The sequence below is a fragment of the Mya arenaria genome, chromosome 2 (assembly GCF_026914265.1).
Source record: "Mya arenaria isolate MELC-2E11 chromosome 2, ASM2691426v1".
In the NCBI taxonomy this organism is placed as follows: Eukaryota; Metazoa; Mollusca; class Bivalvia; order Myida; family Myidae; genus Mya; species Mya arenaria.
In genome coordinates this window covers 786,286-814,078 of record NC_069123.1, presented here as the reverse complement: position 1 = coordinate 814,078, position 27,793 = coordinate 786,286, and the positions used below count along the sequence as shown (strand labels likewise).

At 36.1% G+C, this 27,793-nt stretch overlaps 1 protein-coding gene across 1 annotated transcript; it reads left to right on the top strand.

Moving 5' to 3' along the window:
* Positions 1-2,489: 2,489 nt before the first annotated feature.
* On the top strand, positions 2,490-26,058 carry LOC128204858 (lysosomal alpha-mannosidase-like). Its single transcript, XM_052906268.1, has 26 exons — positions 2,490-2,588; positions 4,161-4,263; positions 6,442-6,597; positions 6,897-7,090; positions 7,830-7,944; positions 9,017-9,116; positions 9,903-9,960; positions 10,705-10,821; positions 11,753-11,959; positions 12,322-12,388; positions 12,875-12,914; positions 13,620-13,689; positions 14,533-14,658; positions 15,318-15,434; positions 16,228-16,381; positions 17,221-17,315; positions 18,258-18,485; positions 18,777-18,895; positions 20,551-20,655; positions 21,217-21,304; positions 21,573-21,659; positions 24,033-24,123; positions 24,449-24,594; positions 25,198-25,282; positions 25,627-25,726; positions 25,997-26,058. The coding sequence occupies exons 1-25, from the start codon at positions 2,490-2,492 to the stop codon at positions 25,635-25,637; spliced, it is 2,778 nt and encodes a 925-aa protein (XP_052762228.1). The 3' UTR covers positions 25,638-25,726; positions 25,997-26,058.
* The last annotated feature ends 1,735 nt before the right edge of the window (positions 26,059-27,793 follow it).

The following is a 27,793-nucleotide window of genomic DNA, read 5'->3' as shown; positions in this document are numbered from 1 at the left end:
AGGTCAATGTTACTAAAAATAGAAATACAGCTGAAACTGAATCCCACAACGATTGGCTGAAGTTCTTCAGTCAATCATTGAAAACCTGGTTTCGTCGCGATGTTTCTTGTTATATACTTTCATTTTTTTTATTCTGCAATATCCGTTTCTAAGAGTAAAATGATGATAAAATAATTGTTTTTAAAAGCAATACTGAGAAAACTAATTTTTGGGCCAAAAACATAAGCGAGTTACTTTAAGGTTAAAACACCTTTTAGAATGTAAATATTAATCTTCTATACCAAAATAAATATATTGAGAAAAGCTTTATCTTGTTATAAGGGACTTAAAGTTACACTTTTATTCAAAATCAATACATACACATGTATAACAAACATAAATTTTGAGTGATAAACCTTGAACTACTTACTAAATAATACATTTATGGTAAATATTATTGACTGATAACAAAACTGTAACAGTGTATTTATTAGCTGAAAACGCAAAAATATTAAATGATTGGTGAATGGTAAAATATTTAAAATATTTACTATCGTCTTATAGGGAAGAAATACCGTGTATTCTGCACCTTTCTTTCAAATTAAACTTAGTTTCCTTCGTTAGAACCATTGTTTTCGACATTTATCCATCCCTCTTGGTATATTTTAACATTTGTATTTATTTTGGTAAATCTAATTTTGGAGTAAGAGTGCATCTTTAAGATGTTACGAGTAATTGGGGGCTGAGGTGTAGCTAGACAATTGGTGTTCAGGGCAGCTTCTTAGGGAAATTCGGGGCAAACCCCCAGAAAATTATTTTTATAGAAAAAGGAAGATAATGGAATCATGTATGTTACGCCTTTAAATGCACCCGAAATATTTGTACGTTCATAAAGCGTATTACCCCAGCCGCCCCCTCCACCACACACACACTGAAAGGCAAAGGGACATAGAGTAATGGTAGGTGCGCGTGTGTAAGGGGGGGGGGGGGGGGGGGGTGCGTGTGCGTGTGACTCGAAAGGTCTTCGAGATATGTATGGTCTTCAGTCTTCGTACACTGATAGATTTCATTGAGGAGAGACAAAGACATTTACGAATATGATTTAATATTCGTACTTTCAGTCATAAGAGATGACGAATTCCTTTTGGCATACATTTATTGTCCAGGCGCTTTGTATGTTAGTCCCTTGTTCGGGTTTTCACATAGGTTAGCTTAATAAAAACACGGACTCACTTCGAACTATTTTTGTTTTCGTCTTAGTAGCCTTCCTTTGTCATTCTGTTTTTTTTCTGTTATATCATTGCAGTGGTCTGAAGGAGACTTTTCTGTATGGAAAAAGTCAATCGAAAGAAACTAGATGCAAGTTGAATGACACATAATTATCTAAAAGGTCTTATGTAGTAAAACGGCCATCGTCTACCGAATGAACACAGATTCGTATTACTATTCTTCTTTGAAAACGACATCATGGAACTTGATAATCTACCATTGAACATCAACCTGATAACGTGCATGAGGATTGACTCGTTTTTCAAGGATGCGCTTAGGTATTTTTTTCACTATCCAAAATCTTGGAATAAAAAAAACGTTTAAACACCGATTTAATTTTATGACGGTACACCCATTTGCCTCAACCCATTGAGTTAATGGTGGCTACCCATGAAATATAGCTTTTGGCGCTCACTCGTTAAAAAATATTGCGATATTACACTGAAACCAACATGTTTTATCTTTATTTTATATATAAGATAAAAAAAAAACGAAAAATGTCATATAATATCTGCTATAGCTATTGATAAACTGCGTTTTTGCCTTATATAATTATTACACACTGCAATAAAATAGCAATATATTATCAATAAATAGCAAAACATGTCACATATTGCGAGCGATTAACTCAAGCTCATTGATCTTAAGGCTTCCGACCCACAACCATGTGAATGTTAATGCCTCGTGGGGCCATATTGTGTTGGCATCATTTGAATGTGTTTAATGCTCAAAAACTAAAATGTTTTTTCTCTTATCCAAACATGTTTTTCTGCCCCGCAAACATTTTAAAATATGTTGGTTGCAAACGATTAAATTCAAAATAAAGAACAAATAAACAAACTGTAATATCTCCATCTATGATGTTTTTCCATCATTTAATTAGTAATAAAATACAGTCGACACTTGTTGGCTCGAACTCGCTTGGCTCAAATTCCTCGTTGGCTCGAACATGATGTAAAGGACCGATTTAATTATACTGAAGTTCAACATGAATTCCCGCTTGGCTCGAATTTTCCGAGGCTCGAGGTATTTTCGGCTCCTTAAAATTCGAGCCAACGGGGTTATACTGTACATTCCAAATTGAATGTAGTCATCAGGCATTAAAATCTAACATTAAGGTTAATTGAACTACCAGAGAATTGCCTTATTTGTGGGTCTGATACCTTAATGGTCAAGCTGTTCTCTGAAATGTCTTATATTGAGGGTTATACACTCCATTCTTAGATAGCAAAAGTAAAATAATGTTTCTTAAGGAATGTTTAGTTGTTGTGACATTGTACCATGTATTGTGCAATGCCATTCCATTAAACACGGACGTGGAACCGACATGTGGATATGAGGTAACATACACATATTAATTTCCTTACATTTTAGTATAGAGGCAAAGGAACAACGAGAATATACAGTCGAACCCTGTTGGCTCGAACTCTGAGCGACTGGCGAAAGTACCTCGAGCCTCGGAAAATTCGAGCCAAGCGGGAATGCTTACATTCAGTATATAGAAATCGGCCCTTCAAATCCAGTTCGAGCCAACGAGGAATTCGAGCCAAGCGAGTTCGAGCCAACGGCATTCGACTGTAGTGTGTTTGTGACGTACAAGTTGCATGGGATCAACAGGTTGCCCACTGTTCAACTTGACCAGATCCTATCCGACCTTTGTTAACATAGTTACACTAAAACCATACATTTTCGGGATTAAATCGAACTCAACAAGATCGCTATTCTTAGTAGGGATGTAATGCCATTGCCCTGTTCCCTCATTGACGTTAGGCTTTAAAAACATTTGGTTTGGTTAACCCGACCCTACCGTTTTTATAGTTAGTTGATGTTTTTTAAGTGTGTGTTTGAAAATGGAGTTTAAAACCTTTAAAAGCTTTATACAAAAAATTACATTAACACCAGTCTTCAAATATGACGTTCTTACAACGAATAAAAGCCTACCTACCCTACATGTTTTTGAAAAAGGAACCGAACCATTGTTTTGCCTTAGCTGCGTTTAGCCTATGACCACAACCAAACATTGTAACGATGTTTTGAGACCATCCATGACGGACAGGTTTCTATTTGTTTTTGAAAAAGGAACCGAACCATTTTTTGTCTTAGCTGCGTTGAGCCTATGACCACAACCAAACTTTGTAACGATGTTTTGAGACCATCCATGACGGACAGGTTTCTATTTGTTTTTGAAAAAGGAACCGAACCATATTTTGCCTTAGCTGCGTTGAGCCTATGACCACAACCAAACTTTGTAACGATGTTTTGAGATCACCCATGGCGGGCAGGTACCTGGGCGGACAGAAGGTTGTGCCTCCGCCAAATCGTCTGCTCTTTACCTTAACCGGTCCTTATCCGATCTTGACGCGTTTCAACTGCTTGTATGTCCGAGTTTTTCTACTTCACGTTCTCTAGGGTTATGGTCATTGAATTGTAAAACAAACGAACACATTGACTTTGCTATTTAATACTAATACGTTTTATACGGGACTTACAGTATGATTAATTCATAACGCGAATGTCCGACGGTGCATAGAGCCTGATATACCTAGTACCATTGATATATTTGCAAATTATTAACTAGTCTTACATCAAGCTTTTAAAATAGTTCTAACATTGAAGACAATTCAATTCATAAGAAAAACCCGGAAACAAAAACAAAATGAAATTATCCTCTGAAAGGAAATAATGTTAAAATATACAATGTGGGGAGCAGTCTATAGGCAAAACTGTCGGCCACTCTCCAGAAAGGTCGTAGGTTTGAATCCATCAGTTGGACTTCCCACGGCATCTCGTAATGGTCACAACTACTTGTTTGGAGCGGTACTTATATGGTGATATCGCTTGGAATTCAACAAAAATCGAGCTTCATGTTTTCTTTTATAAAAACTAAAAATGCATTGTGGGAAATGTTGTAGGCCTGTAACCCCGTGAAGGATGGCATGCTGAATGTCCACATCGTTCCCCATACTCATGACGATGTCGGCTGGGTCAAGACCTACCAGCAGTATTACGACCAAGGTATGTAGTCCTGAGTGTTTACAGTACTGAGCTCGGCTGGGTCAAGACCTACCAGCAGTATTACGACCAAGGTATGTAGTCCTGAGTGTTTACAGTACTGAGCTCGGCTGGGTCAAGACCTACCAGCAGTATTACGACCAAGGTATGTAGTCCTGAGTGTTTACAGTACTGAGCTCGGCTGGGTCAAGACCTACCAGCAGTATTACGACCAAGGTAGGTAGTCCTGAGTGTTTACAGTACTGAGCTCGGCTGGGTCAAGACCTACCAGCAGTATTACGACCAAGGTATGTAGTCCTGAGTGTTTACAGTACTGAGCTCGGCTGGGTCAAGACCTACCAGCAGTATTACGACCAAGGTAGGTAGTCCTGAGTGTTTACAGTACTGAGCTCGGCTGGGTCAAGACCTACCAGCAGTATTACGACCAAGGTAGGTGGAAGTGTATATTGTGCCCTTGACCTACATGATAAGATGAAATACCACTAACAGTGATGGTATTCAGGATTGAGATCTTTCAATTTCAGACTATCGTTCATTTTTTTGGTGTACCTACAAAAACTATAGTTACAAGCGCCTTGAAATATATATACATTGCTTTATGGAACTTATTTTCACACGATGTTGAAGTCTTGAAACCTGCTTTGTACCTGATCCCTCATACTCCAACGTTCGGGATTTCAAGCATTGTTTTGTTCGGTATACAATCACACATGCCCTAAAAAACTCTTATTGCAAGTGTGCCAGGCGTAGGCTACATTTATCAAATAATTTATATAATATCAACGTTTTCTTCGTGAACCACTTTCAATGTTCAAGAAAATGCGTTTTCAATTTACGCAATGATTGTGCTCAACTAGCTGTTGACAATGCTTAACTTACGGTACACTGTATATGTTAACAGAGCCTAACTACTTGTTGACAGTGTTCAATTAGCTGTTTACAAAACTCAACTAGTTGTTGACAGTGCTGAACATTTTTTGACAGTGCTCAATTAACTGTTTACAGTGCTGAACATCTTGTTGACAGTGCCGAACATTTTGTTGACAGTGCCGAACACCTTGTTTACTGTGCCGATCATCTTGTTGACAGTGCTGAACATCTTGTTGACAGTGCCGAACATTTTTTGACAGTGCTCAATTAACTGTTTACAGTGCCGAACATTTTTTGACAGTGCTGAATTAACGTTTACAGTGCCGAACATTTTTTGACAGTGCTGAATTAACTGTTTACAGTGCTGAACATTTTGTTGACAGTGCCAAACAGTTTTTGACAGTGCTCAATTAACTGTTAACAGTGCTGAACATCTTGTTGACAGTGCCGAACAACTTGTTAACAGTGCCGAACATTGTGTTGACCGTGCCGAACATTTTGTTGACAGTGCTGAACATCTAGTTGACAGTGCCGAACATCTTGTTGTCGAACATTTTGTTGACAGTGCCGAACATTTTGTTGACAGTGCCGAACATTTTGTTGACAGTGCTGAACATCTTGTTTACAGTGCTCAACTACTTGTTGACAGTGCCGAACATTTTGTTGACAGTGATGAACATCTTGTTCACAGTGCCCAACTACTTGTTGATAGTGCCGAATATTTTGTTGACAGTGCCGAACATCTTGTTGACAGTGCCGAACATTTTGTTGACAGTGCGGAACATTTTGTTGATAGTGCCGAACATCTTGTTGCCGAACATTTTGTTGACAGTGCCGAACATTTTGTTGACAGTGCTGAACATCTTGTTTACAGTGCTTAACTATTTGTTGACAGTGCCGAACATTTTGTTGACAGTGCCGAACATCTTGTTTACAGTGCTCAACTACTTGTTGACAGTGCCGAACATTTTGTTGACAGTGCCGAACATCTTGTTGACAGTGCCGAACATTTTGTTGACAGTGCCGAACATTTTGTTGACAGTGCTGAACATCTTGTTTGCAGTGCTGAACGTCTTGTTGACAGTGCTCAACTACTTGTTTACAGTGCTGAACATCTTGTTGACAGCGCTGAACATCTTGTTGACAGTGCTCAATATGCTTAGTTCAAATATACCTGTTGACAGTACTAAACTACTTGCTTACAGTGCCCAACTTCCTGTTAACAGTGCTCCACTACTTGCCCACGTTACTTATATTACGTTTCAATCCGATGTAATCTCAATATGATCTTAATGCTATGCATTTTTTCAGACGTGTCATACATCATTTCATCGGTGGTTGAAAATTTAAAAGAAGACATTATGGGACAAAAGCGATTCATCTACGTGGAGATGGCTTTTCTGAAAATGTGGTGGCAGAAACAGGATGAGAGCACAAAGGAGACATTTAGATCCTTGGTCGACAAAGGTTATGAAAAGTTTAAATCAAATAGAAGTTGTTTCATTATAGCAAATTGCAAACAAAGTCATGGATTTGCATTAACAGTTATTTTTGTAAATGAATTACATACATATAAACGCCATTAACAAGGTAAAGAACAAAGGAATCCATATACGTCGAAATGGTGGCACATTTGCGCTCCCAAATGGTTAAATTAAGCTGAACTATAAACAACAATAAAATAAAGATCCAAGTGCATTGTGAAATATTGCCCTATTCTTTCTTGTTTTAAGTAAAAAAAACAACAGTTTATATCATTTGTTCAGGAAAACTGGAGATTATTCTCGGCGGCTGGTGTATGAATGACGAAGCCACGCCTTACTATCTAGACATCATTGACCAACACAGCCTAGGGTTTGAATTCATCAGGAAGAACATCGGGGATTGTGGTAGACCCAAGATCGGTTGGCAGATTGACCCATTCGGTCATTCTAGGGAGCTGGGGTCATTATTCAAGCAGGTAAAATTGTTGGTATTGTTTTACCTATCAGTCCTTTTATGCATTATATTACTTAACATACAGTCTAACCCCGTTGGGTCGAGATCACATGGACCAGCGATAATACATCGAGCCTCGGAAAATTCGAGCCAAGCGGGAATGTTTACCCTCAGTTTATCGGTCCTTTATATCCAGTTTGAGTCAACGAATAATTCGAGCCAAGCGAGTTCGAACCACCGGGGATCTAATGTACATTAAAGTATAAGCTTTATATAATAAATTTGTTGGACACCAAATAACTGAAATAATTGAAATTTACTTGTACGTTTTTCGTTTTTGAATACAGTTAAAAGGACTATTTCATTTTTTTTGTATTCGACTGAAATTTCCAATTTCAAAATGGTATTTCTTTTTAATTCAAACTTGCAATCAAAGATGTAGGATGATTTTTTCATCTTATCAAACCTACAGTAATTTATCGACCATTAAAAGCCAGTAACAGTTGAACCCCGTTGGATCGAACTCGGTTGGCTCGAACTAGATGTAAAGGACCCATTTCCTTTTACAGAAGGTTAGCATTCCGCTTGGCTCGCAACTTCCGAGGCTCGAGGTATTTTTGCGGGTACCTGGGAGTTCGAGCCAACGGGGTTCGACTGTACCTGATGATGCAAAATAAAGTATGCAGGGAAAAGGTTTAATGTTTTAGTTTACATTTTTGGTGAATATTAACAAGTGCTATTATAATAATGCCTTTTTACAGTTCGGTTTTCATGGCATGTTTGTTGGTCGCATTGACTACCAGGATAAAGAACAACGTCGAAAGACCAAAACGATGGAGATGGTTTGGAAGACTAGCGACTCACTCGGTAACCAAATGATACTTTATCACATAAAATGAGATTAAATACAGGTGCTATTGGAATGATGTGAAGTTGTAATGAATGGGCACGCTTCCACAAAAAAAATCATTCAATTCATTATCTTGTTATAACATTACTACAAGATTGAGTTTTTTGAAAAAAGTATGTCTTTAAGTTTTAAGAAGCTCTAATTAAAATAATTAGCATTATGAGGCCCCTTACTTTTATTGTCGTCGGAAGCTTCATAGATTTTATTTAAACATTAAAGACGTACTTAAGTATGACCATGTTTGGAAACACAAGGCTAGGGCCTTAAATGAGCTGAACGAGATACACTTTATGCACCATTCAATTGTAACCACGGCCCCCAGGTCCGGAGGTATACCGGGGATAGCCGGGGAAATGGGCCGTGTATTTACTTTCCAGGTGGCCCCGCAGTGCCGGGTGAATGCGGTGGTTTTGTATTAGCGCCAAATATAGCGGGAAATGTACCTTACGTAGTGTCCCTGGGGTGCGGGTACAATTACCGGCAGTTCGTCCTCGCAGTGCGGGGATTTTGACCGGGCTTGGCTGGACCGAAAGTCAAAGTCCCCGCTTTTCCCCTGTCCTTGGGGGCCGTGGTTACAATTGGCTGTTGTATTACGTGCAAACACTGGTACATGAGTTTTAAGCATGCTGATTACTTTAAGAAGTGGTGCCTGCATGCAAACTGAATGAATAAAGATAACCTAATTGTACATTATATTCATTAATTGTGATTGACGGCTCTTGTGGCATTAAAGCAGACCACCGCATGTTTTACCCCAAATGGACGTGTACCTGTAGTTTCTTTATGTTATTGCTGTCAGTGAGTGAAACTCACATTTGACTTCTACATACGACGTTCAGGCTTTGTTACATTTGACTTGCGACAAGGCCAGCCGCAGCGGAGTCACAGTGATTCACAGAGCCTAGAGCTCTGAGCGGTCACACTGCAACAACTGTTGTTGTCAACACATGAAAAAACTCACATACGCTTCTAGAAACAACGTTCATTGTGTTATTAAAGATCAACGTTTCAAACCATGAGTTATTTTATTTTTTGCAGATGACAGCGACCTGTTTGTTGGAGTACTTGACAACGTTTACTGGCCCCCGAAAGGGTTTTGTTGGGACTACTGGTGTAATGATAGAGAATTGGTGGACAGGTATAAAGCCATTTTCTTCATGGGAAATATAAAGCTTTCTCATAATGAAAAACTTTCAAATGGTCAATGTTCACTCTTAGGGTTGTCCTTTTTTAAATTTACTATACATTTGTTTTCGCTAACACAAGCGGACCCAGAGGGGGTACATCTAGCCCCCCCCCCCCCTTAAATAGTCTAAGTTTACTTGTTATGTTAATATCGGAGAAAAAGAAAAAGGTAATAAATTACGCTCAAGATGCATCATTTCGGACTAGAAATTGTTGAAAGTTCTCCCAAACCCCCTGCCACCATCGTAAACAAATCTTCTGATTCTCAGGGAGGGGCGAAATTTAAAAGGTTACGCCGCCAAAGTGACGCCCCGCTTACGTCAAGTCCTGGATCTGCCCCTGGTTAACAAAACTTTCAGTTGAAATGTTCAGTTTGATTAATGTAGCGTAACTATTTAGTATACATGTACACAGTTCCGATTGTAACTATGCATTAGCAAATTAAAGGGAACTAAATCAGTTATTATTTTTTAAGTTGATAAAATTGAGTTACTTAACTTACTTTAAATTATGAACAAAGCCCAAAATTGCATATTCAGAAGGGAACAGGCCTTTCTAAATCCATGCCCAAATCATTTTAATTTTCTTTCAATACAATAGAGCATTTTCTGTTACAATGATGAATCATTGCAAAAAGCATTTTCAAACGAGGTAAAAAGTTTCTTTGTACGACCCTATAAATTATTAATGTATCCCTTTAAACCACTGAAGATGTATGTGTGTTTTATTTTATTTTTAGTTCGGATTCTTACAATGAAGCAAAAGTCGATGACTTCATTGGTTTGGTGAGAGCAGAGGTGAGGACAATTTCATATTCTTGTGCTTTTTCCATGCATTGTCTACTTCTAAAGTAATGCTACAGAATAATAAAAAATGTCTATCAATACCTCCTGCTATTCTTGTTCTTTCAATTATTTAAAAGGTCATTGCAGATGAACATTCTTGTTCTGTTAAGCTCGTATGTTTTGAGGTGTTGTGATTTTCTTAGTGCTGTCGTCTCCAGCGTCGTTGTCGTCGCTGCTTTTTTTACCTTGACCATAACTACAGAAATGACCGACAAAATTACTGGCAATATGAAACATATGCTTTAAATTAGGAGAACATGCGCACGTAAACAACAATGCCTTTAACTCTGACTTTGATAATTGATGAGTTGTGTCCCTTTTTTAACGAACTCGCAGACGAGCGTTGGCGTCCTCGCCATGGCGCTCTTGTTTGGACACAGGATTTGTCATTTTGATATGTTTCTTTTCCATCATTATTGATATTTAAGTAGAATATTTGGCAGTGTGGACATCATTAAAATCACCCAAAACTTACATTGCTCTTCATTCGGTGCACAGGGTCGTTTTTTTTAAATATCGTTGAAACACTTAGAAAACAGTGTTAATACTCACCGAATCGAGGACGTTTTCAGCCCAAACAATTAACCAGGAAACCTGGACGCACCTGACATTACTGCCCTTGTAATATCACCAAAAACTTAAATATAAGTGTTCTTAAAAAGTAAACGGGCGTGTTTTCTTGTTGACTGCCTATAGGCTGAACGATATGCGACGGACCACATCATGGTTGAGATGGGAAGTGACTTCCAGTACAGGCAGGCTGAGAAATGGTACCGAAATCTGGACGAGCTTATCAGACTTGTCAACGAGAGGGTAAATATTTGCAAAATCGACCCCATTTTGTCCATCTTTAGTTGTCACCCATTACGCCAACAAGGGTGAGATAATGTTTATGCTGCTCATTTATCTAGTGGTGCTTTCTAACGGAATACCGTTATAAACATGGTATCAGTTTCTTGAACATTCTCAAGTTATTATTCAACTGAGTAAACTATTTAAATCATGTAAATAGTAAATAGAAAGGAAATAAACGAGTTTTTCGTATATTTTTTTATATATATTTGAATACTTTTTACAAATTTTGTTCGACTAGTTAATTTCATATTTTATTTAATATGCCAAAACACAGCTGAGTACGAGTATACTGGTATTGTTGTTGGAATGACTCAAGTATACATCTTGCTCTAAAACTAATTGTTTAAAAGTTGTTGACCAAAATTCTACATCAATATAGTACTAGTATATGAGATTATATGGTTTTAACATAGTAAATTCATTAAAAAGTTTTAACAGTACTAGGCTGTTAAGGCTGTGGTCTTGTGCTGAAAAGTCTTTAGGTTTGAATATATTTGTATGTTTTCTGGACTTTCACAGCCACTGGACATATAGTCTTTTCCCAGAGTAGAATTTTATTGGAAATAACTCAGTTACATATAAGGTGAGATCTTACTTAGTCCGAAATTAAAAAAGTTGCGGATCTTTGGGTTTCCTGTGACTTTCTTTTATACCGAAGACAAGAAATCTCGCGGAATGAAAATGGACATTGCCGGCCACGGTTCCAGCACGCGCAAAATTGCATTCATTATTGAACGAATATGAAGGCATATTTACATCTAAAAACTTAATATATATTATATCTGCGGTTCCTTAAAGTTAGATGGACGTGTTATGTGTTCATACACAATTGTCGAAAACAGAGTTTCTCTTTAATCAAACATATTCCTATACCTATTTCCTTCTAAAGCAAAACGATCCAGATTTCAAGATGAACCTGCTCTACTCGACGCCTTCATGCTACCTCTACCAGCTCCATCGGTCTAACCGTACCTGGGGTACGAAGAGAGACGACTTTTTCCCGTTTGCTCACAGACCTCATTCGTTCTGGACTGGATATTTCACAAGTCGCCCAATCCTCAAACGTCTCGTGCGGACGGCTGGGGCGATTCTTCAGGTTCCGAGTTTTTTTCTTGTTTGTAAATATTGAGATAAACGTTGGAATCATGGTCTGTAATTGATAAACAAATGACAATGGTAACAGGGGCGGCACCAGGTTTTGATGTTTAAGTTGGCGTAACTCAGGGGCGTAACCTTTTGACTTGCGCCCCTCCCTCAGAACCTTATTGCTTTACTCTTTTTCTCCTTTATTGAAATAAAAAGTAAACTTGTGCGATTTTAAAGGGGCTCGCGCCGGGTGCGCCCCCATCCCCTCCCGCTGGATCCGCTAGTGGGTAATGCTTTTCCACATGACGTATTACTAAGATTGAAGTAGATTTACCTGTATTTCAGTTACATTATGATAAACATATATTGCAGACATGCAAACAACTATCAGCGTTATCCGGCCTTCCACTGGAGGACTACCAGGACATCGAATATCTGAGTAAGAAATAAACATCTTAATGCATATTTTAGTGACAACTGCTTTTAAATATTACCGAAGCCTTTTTTCTCGCTCAAAAACTTGAATGTTGGTGATAAGTTGGAAACCTTTCGAAATATTGAAATGAAACCATTTCATGTTCATATTCGAGACTATGTAACTGACAAATCACATGTTGCAACAGACTTTCGTCATAGAATTACGAGAACTTACGAATCCTGTTGGCTCGAACTCGTTTGGCTCGAGTTCCTCGTTGGTTCGACCTTGATGTAAAGGGTCGATTTCTTTATACTGAATGTAAGCATTCCAGCTTCGAATTTTCCGAGGCGCGAGATATTTTTGCCGGTTTCCTGGAGTTCTAGCCAACGGGTTCAACTGTATTCATTATTCTGGGGAAACACTGACTGATACGTCATGTACAGCTATATCCCTGATGGAAATAATAACATTGTTATTTCAACATTTTGAACATATTTCCCTTTACAGAGGAAGCAATGGCAGTAGTTCAACACCATGACGGAGTATCGTAAGTAATGTATAGTACAGTCAAACCCCGTTGGCTCGAATTCCAAGGGACCGGCGAAAATACCTCGAGCCTCAAAGAAATCGAACCAAACGGGAGTTTTACCTTCAGTATAAAGCAATAGGTCCTTCACATTTAGTTCGAGCTAACGGGGAATTCAAACACAGCGATTTCGAGCCAACGGGGAATTCGAACACAGCGAGTTCGAGCCAACGGGAAATTCGAACACAGCGAGTTCGAGCCAATGTAGTTCGACTATAATGTATAAATATCATTCATATTGTTCCTCGAATATACGCGTATAATGCATGGGTAAACTCTAAATGACATATGTGTGACCTACATGTATATTCCATGGGTCAAATGTATATTAAATAGGCCGAATGTGTATTTATATGTATATATTGAATGTATAAATGCACTTGGGGTCGTAGCAGTGACTTTTTAGTATGGTGCCGAGTCGACTAAGTGCCGTATTTGTTGCTGCCCAATTGACTAGGCCGATTTACCTTAGTGCCGAATTGTCTAGTTACCATTATAGAAGGATAAGCAACTTTTTGTATGAGGTTTTCATATCAACATATTTGTATTATTGATGTATTTTAAAGTTTTAATTTGGTAAAGTTATATATTGTTTCACAATAATTGTATATGAAAGCTTCCAACAAAAGCATGTGTTTTGAATGAGTGTTTTGTTATTTTTTATAGGGGCACGGAAAAACAATTTGTTGCAGACGACTACACAAGATTGCTCCAAAACGGAATCAATTACTGCGAGGTTGTATTCTTAAATTAAAATATGATTTACGGGTTTTATTAAAGCTGAACTCTCACAGATATACATGTACAATTTTTACAACTTTTTTATTTTTTGTCTAGGAAAGAGCAATTTTTTGCATAAATATCTGCAACCCAATGATATAAGATTTCTGACATAAAATCAGCTTAGATCATATTTTCGTTCGAAATCGTTACTAACGGTTTAAGAAAAATGCTATAAACATCATTTTCCAACTTAAATATATAAAAATCTGCGATCTATTTTTTGTTAGCAGTCTTATATGACTGGTTTCCATGGATTCTCGCTAAAATTGGCTCGTTCTTAGACAAAAAAAAAAGTTGTCAAAATATTCAATCTGTAAGAGATCAGCTTTAAGCCTGTGGATGTTTTCAGTGTTTGTAATATGTAATGATAGGTTTTGCATAACCAGTTTAGTTACTCAAACTTGGGTATGGTTAATTATATTCTATATGTCGAAACGAATGGATTGGAATTATAACTGTGTGCGTGTAAAACAAGATCAAATTGATGCATTCTTTCAAACTGAATTGTTAGACAACAAAACTAAACATCTTAATAGGAAAACTAGTATATCTTTTCATAATTATTTTACAATCGAAACCTGTTGGCTCAGCATCCCATAGAAAGGCTAAAATACTTCAAGCCTCGTGAATATCGAGCCAAGCGGGAATGCTTACATAAAGTAAATAAAAATCGAATTTTTACATAAAGCTCGAGCGAACGAGGAAATCGAGCCAAGCGATATCGAAACAACGGGTTTCGACTGTATTTTTTAAATTGTTTAAGTGCAATTATTGTTATAAAACATATGACTTTCAGGGGCTTATTCAGCGGAGCTATAATAAGCTTCTTCCTCTCAACCCTTCCATGACCACGTCTCCAAACCAAATATTCTGCCCTCAACTGCCATTGGCCTCTTGTCAGCTGACGGAAGACGAGACAAAGGTAGCGGCGTTGATTTGAACGCTGTTAGACAATTACAATCAAACCCCGTTGCCTCGAACTCACAGGGACAATCAAAAATACCTCGAGCCTCGGAAAATTCGAGCCAAGCGGAAATGCTTACTTTTAGTATATTGAAATCGATCCTTTACCTCCAATTCGAGCCAACGAGGAATTCGAGGCAAGCGTGTTCGAGACAACGGGGTTCGGCTGTATATTAATTCGTATTAAAATGCGTATCTTAAGAGTGTCTAAAATAGCATTTTGGTTTTGCAAATAAGGTACTTAATTCAATTTCATTTTGTTTACAAGGTTGTCGGATAGTAGCTACTTAATCCAAGCCTTTAATTATTGGATGCATTTTAAAATGAAACCAACTGATACATATTGAATTACAATAGTAAACAAAAAGATCCTTTTGTCCAAATTGACCTATCACATAAAAATGCTATTTTCTTTTATTCATATTATTGTCTGACATTGTAAAACACTGGCAAGCTCAACAAATATTAGATATGTCGTTGACTTCCATATAAAGTCCATTTCTAATACTCGAACTTTTAAAACGTGCTGTTTTTTGTTCTTTTAGTTTTGATATTATGCTTGTTTTAGGTATTAAATGTATGGTGTTCATGTATACTGCTATTACCGCATTCTTACAGTTTACCGTTCTGGTGTACAACCCTCTTGGACGAGCTCGGCGTGTCTTTGTAAGAATTCCTTTTCGAAAAGGAGATTATGAGGTTCGAGATAGCAGCGGCAGGCTGATAAGCCATCAGGTAACATTTCTACATGAGCCCCGTTTAAGAAAGAATTTTAGTCATGAATTCAATAATCTTAGATGTGTAATAACGTAACAAATAGAAACACGCAGTGATGCTATATATTTCCTCAACATGGTGTTCACTCTTAAACAATTTTTATTTCCGGCTAAAACCATCTCAAATCTTTAATGAAACGGTTCCAGCCTTATACACATTGGTACGTGACAGTAAGGCCATACCACTGCGCTGCTAAACAGGCGACTTTAAATTAATTGCTAGATTTCATCCTCGCCCGCACCTTATTTTTTCCACCGCCCCTTAAATTTTATTGACGAATGTTGAACTGGGATCTGAATATGTCATGGAACGGTGTTTATTCGTGCCTATGTTTTCGATGTTGATATTCACATTTAAAAAAAGGAGAATTGTTACGACTGTGTTCGCGGTTCGTCGAGAAACACATGTTTATGGTCCCTTCTGCAATAAAAAAGAGAATGAACACATATTCAACGATGAAACAGTCATATAAGAAAAATAAATAAAAAAAGCCACTTACCGCCCCAATTAAAAAAAAAAATGATTGAAATCTAGCAATCAGTTTATATTGGTCTTATCGTAATGTTTTTAATCCAGGGTCTGTCCCTGTATGTTCTTGTAATATTAAGAAAATTATTTTACTGCAGTCGAAAAACTCATCGCACTTTTGGTACATTTAAAACGACTGCTCTTAAATGGTAAAATTATTATATGTCATAGTAATGTTAGTATGTTACGTGTGACACCAGTAAAACATGTTTATTTTGTTCAGGCTCTTCCAATTACCGATGAAACAAAGGCAATTCCAGAAAGAAGTTCAAGGTCACGTGCTCAGATGGAACTAGTGTTCAGTGTCCGTATACCTGGACTTGGATTTTCTACTTGCTTCGTTAAGCGTTTGAAGGATGTAGAGAAGACATTGGGAGGTACCATCTTATTTTATTTCTATCCTATTAATGTACAAGAGCAGATCAGGCTTAAGTCGATCTATCGAGTTGGGAAAATACTGTATTGATAGGCCACAAGTATAGAACGCCAAATCTACTGAACTCAGTTATTTGGAATAATTATAAACATCTTCAATTTTTTTTAACGAGAGCTCAAACCGAATAAATGATAGCATCAATTAAATTGTTAATAGCAATAGTTATATAATAAAAGAATCAACTAATTAGAGACCTCTTTAAATTGATTAAAGAGGGATTTGATTGATTTGAAGAGCTCTTCAAACCATTTAAACGTTCTCTTTTTATTTAAAAGAAGGATATGAAGAGCTCTTAAAATAGTTACGGTTTTTATTTGGTAGATTTGGCGTTCCATACACGAGATAGTGCTTCTGAGACTATATCGTTTGGACATCTCACCCTTATAAAGTTATTATATTGCAATGCCCGATTTGTTTATCAATAAAGTGAAACTAAATAACGGGAAAGCCTATGGCTAAAAGAATTGTGGTCTTTTTCGTTTCCTGAATGAATTGATTACCGCGTCACGATGCAAAAGATTAGATGTTTCCAATTATTTCAAAGGGACTTGACACCAAATGATACCATTGCAAGAATAAGTTTTTGTCAACAATGAGGAAATATTCTTTTAATCATGTAAAATGATGTATTATTAGCCTCATACTAGTTCGATAATTCTAGGCTTCCTTTGAGGAAATACTGTATTTGCCGATTTTGGGACCATCTGTTGTCTAGTCCCTTGAAAAGTCGCACCACTTTGTTAACAGAGTACATGAATTACTATTCCTTTGCTTTTACAGAGAAGGTTTGGCTTGAAGACAAGATCATTCAGCTTGCCGAGGAATCCTTTGGACCTGAACCTTACAGCGAGACAGTGGAAATAATCGAGAACCAGGTTGTCAGCTTGTTTTATCGAGGTTTATTTCTCTTTTAACCATATATCATGATGCAAATAAAATATTGCTTTCTTCAGTTACTTTTGACAATTTTTGATATCGTTTTAAAGTTTTGCTAATCTTCACCACTCAATTGCGGTTTCCCAGTTATTGATAAAGGATATATTGATTGTTTTATCAACTGCCAAATGTTGTTTTTCTTGTTTTTCGTTTGTTTGTTTAAAAGCCTCAGTGCTACCAACCAATGACACAACAACAAAGCATGAACATTGTGGTCTCCAAAGGGGATATTTTAGCAAATATGAACATTTGCTAAAGGGTGCCAGCTGTTAGTATCTTAGTTTTAACCAATGCTCCTAATGATTTGCCACAATTTATTTCCGGCATACTCAAAAAGTGCATTTTACAAAAACATGAGTGATACGCGGTTCTTCCACTTAACAACATTGATGCTATGCTCCGCCCATTTATCTTTCTAATAAGCATATAGTAAGCTAGTGGACCAGTGTGGAAGTTCGTTGGTATCTCCAATACATTTCTATTCTTCCTTTTTAAACCATCGCGTGGGCCTCAGGATTTTATCAGACATTATATGAGACTCTATCATAGTTATATACTCACATTTATTTTTTTCTCTTATTATTTAATCCTTATCTATTAAGTGCCACTGAGGTTTTAACTACAGAGAAGGTAATCCAAATACTATTATATCTAAATGCTATGTTTCCTGTCTCTGTTGTATTGTGTGTTTCTCGGTATGTGTCTGTTCAGCCATAAACATTATGCCAATAATGTTATTTCTACTAGGCTTGTCCCTGTAGTTTTTATTGTATTATTAATATCTTTGTGTCGCTAAGCAATAAAACCTTGGTGTTTTGTCGTTAGGCATATTATTGTAGTTTCTTAATGACTTCGTTATGTCCATTTCGTTATCTTTCAAGTTCTACACGGTGACAGTAAGCCGAGAAACGGGACGCATCACACGTCTTTGGAATAAGGCCGAAGATGTTGCAGTCTCATTGAAGCAAGATTTATTTTACTACATTGGCCATGATGGGTACAATTATGATGCAGCAACACAGGCATCTGGCGCCTACATATTTCGTCCTCTGTCAAACACTCCAAAGAAAGCAAATGCTGGCAAACGGGTGGCAATTGTTGCGTATAAGGTATAACTCCACAATTATATGTCAATACTATAATTGATAATTTGATTTTGATTTATTGAATTCAATGCAATCGAACAATTTAAGAAAACTGTTGAATTAAAATGGCATTTAAACAAATGTTTCTCTGTAAATTTGTTTTCACTTCAAGTGAGAAACACAACTGGAATGGCTGTTACAACTCCATTTTAAAATCGTTCCTTCAATAAAAACACCAAGTTTGAACAATTGATTAAAACTATTTTGTAAGGAAAACATTTAAGTTGCATGTACTTCATATTATGTTTTAAACAGGGTGGACACGTCCAGGAGATAAGACAAGTGTTCTGTGACTGGATATCTCAGGTGATACGCCTCTACGACAACTCCTCGCATGTCGAGATAGAATGGACAGTCGGACCCATTCCTGCTGAGTAAGCTAATGTTACATTTATGTAAGCAGTTGTGTAAATGAACGGGTTTGGGTTTTAAAGGTTTAAGCATATAATAATGTGGCGTGTGTTTTCACTATTTCTTCACCATTTTAACTGAAACATAGCTTTGTCGAAGTGTTTGATGAAACTTATCACCCAATCAAAGTCTGATAAAGACAAAGTCGGGGCTTTTTAAAGGAATAGACTGCCCTTTGTTTCATTTAAAATGGTGAAGAAAAATGAAAGTTATCTTTATCTTTTTATCTTTAATCGAAGGAAAATGTTGCCTTCCAACGTATCATTTATGACGTAATTCATCACGTGACACACACACACACACACACACACACACACACACACACACACACACACACACACACACACACACACACACTAACAATTGATGCAATGAAAGCACTGAAAGCGATGAAAAACTCTAGGCGCGACAAACGGATTTTACTCCTTTTTTTAAATGCTCTCCACAGGCAAAAATAAAATAATTCGAAAAACATTTTGAGCGGCCACAAACTGGTACTAATAAGTGCCTGTCTTTGCCCAAGAAAAGGTAATAAAAAATGATACGTTTCAATAATGTTAGCTGGTCTCAAATCATTAACTGAGAATCCTATACATGTATGTACTATAATATATGGCCATTGCTTTCATCTCGTAGGTTTACTGCTAGTGTAAAGTTAATGAAATGCAACCCGATATCGGCCGAGGAGAGTTTGGCTATTTGTAGCCTGTCTGTAGGCAGGGTCTTTAAGTCAACACATGCCACTTTTTGCGACATTGCTTCAGCATCTATTCCCCTCAGTTCCTCACCAAGATAAATTTATGATTCTTTGGCATGCTATCACCTTTACATTAACATTGCAACCTTATGAACGTGAGTCTTTTAATTCGCATTATTTAAAACCGCATAACACGATACGTTCCATTTTTTCCAACACCGTCGCATTAATTCTTTAAATATTTCATGTCGAAAAAAGTAGATCCGTCGATGCCAGATTTTGATTTACGGTACTAGAGTCTGTATGTCTGCGGCCTATAGCCTTAAAACCACAAACAGACCACAAACGCATCAAAATAGTTACGCCGATAAATTATGGGACAACCGCTTGGGAACTGTTATTGAAATACGATTTTACTGGAACATGAGTCTACTGGAGGTCTAAATTAATCTGTATTGCAATACCTGATGTCATGATAAAAGGGAAAATACAACAACAAGCCAATTGGCCAATAGCTTAGCGAATACCCTGTTTCGAGGCATAATGTTGACGCCTTATGGACACTTACTTATAGACACATGGCGACTCAAAACAACACACGCCAGACGACATGTACACAGCATTGGTATGGTCTATTATGTACATCATGTAATTGTAAATTCACACTTACATAATTTTGCAGCGAACAAACATAATAACATGTATCTTTAATTTTGATATGCAATATTTTCTCTTGATAAATACATGTATATGCTAATACGATTTTAAAACTTAAATGAAACTTCAGTGACAGATTCTGTAGCAAAACAACTTTTGACCTATAACTTATTGGAATGTACCATCCCATCCTCTTTCTAGTTCCATGTATTATTAAGTAAACATATGAATATTGAACGACTTTTATCAAACTTTTCCATAAAGGTCGTTCAAGGAAGGACGTGAGGTTATTTCGCGGTTCACGATTGACCTTGAGACGAACGGTGAATTCTACACTGACCTCAATGGGAGGGAAACCCTGCAACGCAAGTATGACTGATATATTTAAAGATGCACTCTTACTCCCAAATAAGATTTATCACAATTAATACAATTGTTTTGTATACTAAAAACGATAAATTAACATCGAAAACAATGGTTCTTATGAGAAATACCGAGTTTAATTTGAAAGAAAGGTGCACGGAATTTCTTCCTTATGAGACTATAGTAGATCACTGTAAATATTTTAGCTCTCACCAATCATTTAATATGTGTGTTATTTCAGCTATTAAGTACACGGTTACAATTTTGTTAACAGTAATTAGCATTTTCCATAAATGCATTATTAAGTAAGATGTTTAAGGTTTATCATTCAAAATTTATGTTTGTAATACACGTGTATGAATTGATTTTGAATAAGAGTGTGACTTTAATTGCTTGATATTAAATTAAAAAAAAAGTTAGATAGTTGTCATCAACAGCATACAAGTATACGTAGTTCGTTTATCTGGTTAGAAAAATAATTAAACTACAAAATCAAGTATATTGGTCGCCCCAAACGGTCTGCATTTTGCTTTCGAAGAATGTGCACGATTTTAATACTTCTTACAGGAGGAATCTACGTGAAACATGGACTTTAAACCAGACTGAAAGAGTGTCGGGAAATTACTATCCAGTTACAAGCAGAACATCTTTAAGGGTATATTAAAGGACCTGGTAGAATAATAAAGAGTCAATGAGTGCTCTTATACGAACTTTCATATAGAGGGGTAAAAACGAAAAAAGAACTAAGTCTCATTGTAATGTTTTTCTCTTTCGCTTTCAGCCTTTGATATATACTGACAAAATCAATCATAGATATTATATGCAAGCGAGTAAATGAAGTAATATTCGATCCTAGTTTCAAATCAAATTATCCAACTTTTATCTCGATTATTGTAATACATTATTGTCACTGACTTGTTTAGGACGATCGCCGAGGATTGCAATTCACTGTTATGGTGGACCGTTCAGAGGGAGCGGCTAGCATTGTTGACGGCCAATTGGAGCTGATGGTAAATATATTCTTAATGAAATCAGTTACAATACCAGAATAGACGCTCTTCTACATTTCGCTCGTCTGTGGTGTAATATATTTTTGTCGCCATCGTTGACTTTTGGCTTTAACAAAAAAAAATCAATATTTTAACATGAACAGAACAGATCAGATATTTATTTAGACTTGTACAATGTACATCGTCAACATATACGTCCATTCTTTTAATTATATTATCAGTTTAAACCAATATAGCATTGTCCTTATATCTTCCTAGTTCACCATAGATACAAGTATAACATGTATTTGGCCTAACCTTCAACAATATCCTCCAAAATTAAAGGTGTGTTCTGTTTAAAAGAAAATATATTATATACATGTTCCCAAATTTTTCCAAGCCTAGCTTACTTTAAGTCCCCATGTACAACAATACTGTAAAATGGTATTAATGATCTTGTAATCCTGTGAGTGTTTTCCTTCAATGGCCAAGTCATCTGCGAACAACAGTAACATTAATACTATGTTATCTAATTGCAAACTAGATTCAACATTATTTTACATATACAACTCAAAGTATTCAACGAAGAGAGAAAACAATAAAGGGGATATGCCATCCCCGTGGCGTAAGCCAACAGCATACTCAAAATATTCAAAATAATTAGAACATGATTCGACACAGGATTTAACTTCTTGGTACATATCGCGTATAATTAAAAAAGGTTTGCCTTGGATTCCACATTTATAGATTTTAAGCCATAATGCATTTCTAAATATGGAATCAAAACATTTCATAAAATCGACAAACATAACATACAATAGTTTATTTTCATTAAAATAATTATATATCTATGACATAAGGACAAATATTGCATCAACCGTAGACCTTGCTTTGCGGAATCCGAATTTTGAGTCCTAAATTTTGGCATGTTCATCACAAAAAATGTAAAGTCGTTTGTTAAGCACAGTGGTACACTCAGACATACAAATAACGAAGGTAATATCTTTATAATTGTTTACATCATTAACATTGCAAAGGGATTATTAACATTAGTATTGACTTGCAGCACTCTTGTTTAGGAGAATTATAGTAGTATTGCATTTTGCCCGATACATCTCGTCACTTAAAATATGAAAACAAAAAATAAAAAGATTCAAGTGTTTCAGGTTTCGCATTTCAAAGCTCGACATTGGATGAGGGATCATCCACGCCGGGTAATCATTGGAGCCATAACATTTTGTTATGTGTTGAAAATGCTCCAACGCGTCTTCCGTTATAGTGCCAAATGAGTGAAATATGGATATAAACAGTGAGTATGGTTTCTTATTTTTCATTTTTAGAGGTTTATACGAGTAAATTAAAAAAAAAAAATGAGAATGTAGTTCCACATAGGAATGGCCACGAGTTGTTCTAAAGGTAAAAGTTCTGAATAAAATTTAATATCTGATCGTCTAGAACTTGCATAACTTGCTAGACGTTAGTGTTGACAACGTAAAAATCTTGATTTTCGTGAGAATTGTTCTCGTACCGTAGGTTTAAGCATTTTCTTTACATGTGTGTGACTTTTTTTATTAACCAAAGGTTGCCTTGTTACAAATTATAGAACTTTATTTGTTATACTTGCTGCACTATGCTCGATTTTCTGAACGTTACGGTGCCAATGAATATGTTGTGGTGCTCATGAATAGTAATTTAGTAGAAAACGAATTGTGAAAAAAATGAAGCAATTTCATAACATGAAAATTATCAATTAACTGAATTAATATCATTTTCGATTTTTAAAGTACGACCAACTACCACACTGTTTCGCGGACTTTAAAGTTCATTCTGTGTCAAGTTATGCAAGTTCTAGACGATCAGAAAATGATTTTTATTCAGAATTTTTACCTTTAGAACAACTCGTGGCCATTCCTATGTGGAACTACATTCTCCATTTTTTTTTAATTTACTCGTATAAACCTCTAAAAATGAAAAATAAGAAACCATACCCACTGTTTACATCCATATTTCACTCATTGGCACTATAACGGAAGACGCGTTGGAGCATTTTCAACACATAACAAAATGTTATGGCTCCAATGATTACCCGGCGTGTCATCGCAGAACATATTATGAAGACTCGCTTTACGTTTCATTTAGGTCCTTTGAAGAATATAATGAAGACTCACCTGATCTTTACGTTTGATTTAGGTCCATCGCAGAATATAATGACGACTCACCTGATCTTTACGTTTCATTTAGGTCCATCGCAGAATATAATGACGACTCACCTGATCTTTACGTTTCATTTAGGTCCATCGCAGAATGTAATGACGACTCACCTGATCTTTACGTTTGATTTAGGTCCATCGCAGAATATAATGACGACTCACCTGATCTTTACGTTTCATTTAGGTCCATCGCAGAACATTTTATGACGACTCACTTGGAGTAGGCGAACCGTTGTTAGAAAAGGGTGCAAGTGGCAAAGGGATTGTTGTCAGAGGTGATCTGAGTTTGGCAAAAACTTTAAGCTTAGCAGAATTTTTTTATAGATAAAACAGATTTGAATGTTTAACAGTTTATCAAATTATTGTGTGTATGGAATAAGTCTGTAGTCTGCCTTTTCATTTTTAAAATCAAAATACGAACCGCCAATTATAATAGTGTTGATTTGAGTAGTTTTACAGTCCCTTAATGTCCAACTTTCTAAATTCATCTAATATAAAAATAATATACCGTATAATAATAGGTTTTCGCTTGAGATATATTGATCTGAAAATTGCGTCACCATGTTCTGCAATACCGCTTATTTTCTTGATATATTCCAGGACGTCATTATATAATGCTGAATAAAATAGACAATTCGGCGGCTGTTCACAGACCACTTTATCAGGAGATATATTTCCAACCTCTAATAACGTTCTCTAAACAGAATGCAGAGTTTACATCATGGAGTACAGTTTTTAAAACTGAAGTAAGATTTTTTTGTTGAAAACCTTATTTAACTGTGAACCATAACAAAGGTTATATGCATTGTTTAATTCAGTTTACACTCGGTGAATGTTAATTTGATATGATACACTTGATTAATATTTAATTCTCAATAAACTTTTCATTTTATTTTTGGAAAAAAGAAGTTCACTGTAATTCAATGCTTACTTAAAGACTTCAAAAATAGTTTACACAATTTTAAAGATGCACTCTTAATCCCAAATAAGATTTACCACAATGGATAATATTGTTTTAATATTCCAAAAAGGATGAATAAATGTCAAAAACAAGGGTTCTTATGAAGGATACCGAGTTTAATTTGAACGAAATGAGCATAAAACACTGTATTTCTACCTTATGAGTCTATAGTAGACAACAGTAAATCTTTTAGCATTCACCAATCATCTTTATTTTTTGCGTTCTCTGCTATTTAATCCAGAGTTACAATCTTGTTACCAGTAATTAATATTTTCCATAAATGCATTAGTTAGTAAGTAGTTAAAGGTTTATCAGTCAAATTGTATGTTTGTTATACATATGTATGTATTGATTTTGAATAATAGTGTCACCTTAATCATGCTGACAGTGGTCGGAGCTTAACTTTGACCTTCCGCCAAATATCAACATCTTGACACTGGACCTGTGGCCCGATCCTTTGATTCCAACGGACGGTACAGCTATGTTGCTTCGACTTGAGCATGCCTTCGAAAAATACGAGCACTCTAAAATGTCTAGTCCAAAAATAATCGATCTTTCTGTGAGTGAGGTTTGAGGATGTTTTTCACATTGTATATACGTATTATAGATAGTTAGCTTTGCATACAATACATATAACACTGAAGTTAACTCTTACATTTACTTACATTGAATCCATTATTTTGTGATATAATACACCTTTTCTGAAGAAAATTAGATGAAAATAAACGTGAACAAATATGTTTTTTCATGCTCTGAATAGGTAACACATACTAATCAAATTATGTATTTTGATTTTGTATTAAGTATTACTTTTCAGAAGCTATTTAGGCATATTGAGATCGTCGAAATCTTCGAGCTGTCGCTTGGGGCTAACATGAGAAAGTCCGACATTCAAACTTTGAAGTGGCGAACAAAAGGTAAGTTGTGTCATTAAGATAAAAAAAATTAAAGATACCTTTTATCATGTTCGATTTGTTTTTAAGAACATCGATAAAGTATATAATTCATACTGTATTATACATATTAGGGAGCATTTTGCCTCACAAAATATAAATACAAAGCAATGTTTTTTTATGTGTTTTTTCTTATTTTTGCTTAACGTTGAAACATGCAAGCTTATACAATGTATAATAAAGTCGTGTGCCTTATATTAAAACCCTTGAACACTATTCTGTTTTCAATTTCAGAGAAAGTGCGGTCTACTACTTCAAGAGAAAGGATAGCTCTCAACAATGGAAGAACTGTAGAATTAGTCCCCATGGAAATTAGAACATTTCAAATCAATGTTAAAAGATAAAATAGTTTGTGTCATATGATATGGCAATCGTTTTAGGTTGCAGTTTTATTTTGATCGTTCGAAATCTTTTTTGTATTTAAAGGTACTTAAACGGTCTTTGTTACAGTATATTTACAGATCTATGTAAATAAGCAGTAAAGTAATCATGATAATACCAATGTTACAATAAATTATATTTAAAAAGATGTCGCTAAAGTTACTTCATTTTAATATCAAGGTTTGAAAAACAATTACAGACATTTTTAGAATGCGGCTTTTATTAACGATATGCAAAAGAAATATCTGCATCATTATTATTAGCTTAAACTATTGAAAATTTGGACTTATATAACACTTGTTATTTGGATGACCATTGACTATGAAATAGAACATATATGTTTTGTTGCTTTGTGTTGTGTATGCATGGGCATATTGCCTTATGCATTTGAGATAAACTCTAAAATTTACTATATGGGACACCCACGTCACGGAAAACGCAGGCGATAATGTGGCAAAGAAGAAAGAGTATTTTGATATTTCAACATTGTACAATCGGGACATCCGCACTGTATTAATCAGGCTCATTATAAGCAGACACTGGACTGACTGTCAAATGTTTCAACATCTGACAAATGTTCCTATCTTATGTGCCAAAATTTCGATATCAGAGTCTTAAATAGCGAGAAAAGCTCTTAAACACGATTCCGAACTATTTTGATATGAATCAGAGCGATTAAAATGAATCGTCTTGCGGTGGGACCGGTCCCTGCCATTCAGAAATAATGTTCTTGAAAACGTCAACCTATTCCTCGTTTCAGAAAATAAAATTTGCGTTCCCATGAGAGATCAAGAAAGGCCCATATTAATAGGCTGCAATTAAATATTGATGCAGTGATGGAGTTATGAAAACACTGTTTTATTGAGAGAAGTACCGATCGCCAGATTCCCGTCCGCCAAATGCTACGCGAGGGACATGCTTCACTAGTTTGAGCGATGTTGCGGTTATTAGAAATCAGAGAAATTTGATTTTAATTTGTACTTTTAGACGTGAATTACAATCAAAGCTGATGAATCTGTTCTGCACATTTGTGCACTTGTCCGTTGAAATGGTATCATGGCGAATGAAGCGCCCTAGTCTGTCTATGCTGGTTTTAACTTGTGTGTCCCTCGCTCAGTGTCTCTTTAAATATATTCTTTGTTTAATGTTTGTCAGAGAGAGAGAGAGAGAGAGAGAGAGAGAGAGAGAGAGAGAGAGAGAGAGAGGGGGGGGGGGGATGGGAGAGAGAGTGACTGAGAGAGAGAGAGAGAGAGAGAGAGAGAGAGAGAGAGAGAGAGTCATTCATTGTAGATGAGCAAAACAAATCGGATGTCGACTTATCCAAGATTTAAAATGCTGTGCGAAAGCATGCTAACGAAAGAAAAAACGGTAACAAGCTTTCATTTCAATAATTTTAAAGGCCTGGGAATATGAGCAATTTGTTGGTGGTCGCACAGCCGGACAATTTATTTTTTATTCCAGCAATCCGGTTTCAACCACAACAAAAGATCTCTCTTTCGCGTAACTTTATGCAAATGAATGTGACTAACCTTACGTTTATACAATTTTGTTCAAATTAAGCTCAAACTCATCTTTAGTTATCGACTTAAGGCCAAATCGGTATAAAGTTTGATGGAGTATGTAATAGAATAATTGTTTCAAAACATGATA

Excerpts from the sequence above, each read along its gene's own strand:
- LOC128204858 (XM_052906268.1), top strand. The coding sequence starts at position 2,490 with ATGTTTCTTAAGGAATGTTTAGTTGTTGTGACATTGTACCATGTATTG. Across the intron at positions 10,822-11,752 it reads TCAGACTTGTCAACGAGAGG|CAAAACGATCCAGATTTCAA; the intron begins GTAAATATTTGC and ends TTCCTTCTAAAG. Across the intron at positions 24,124-24,448 it reads CAAAGGGATTGTTGTCAGAG|GACGTCATTATATAATGCTG; the intron begins GTGATCTGAGTT and ends GATATATTCCAG.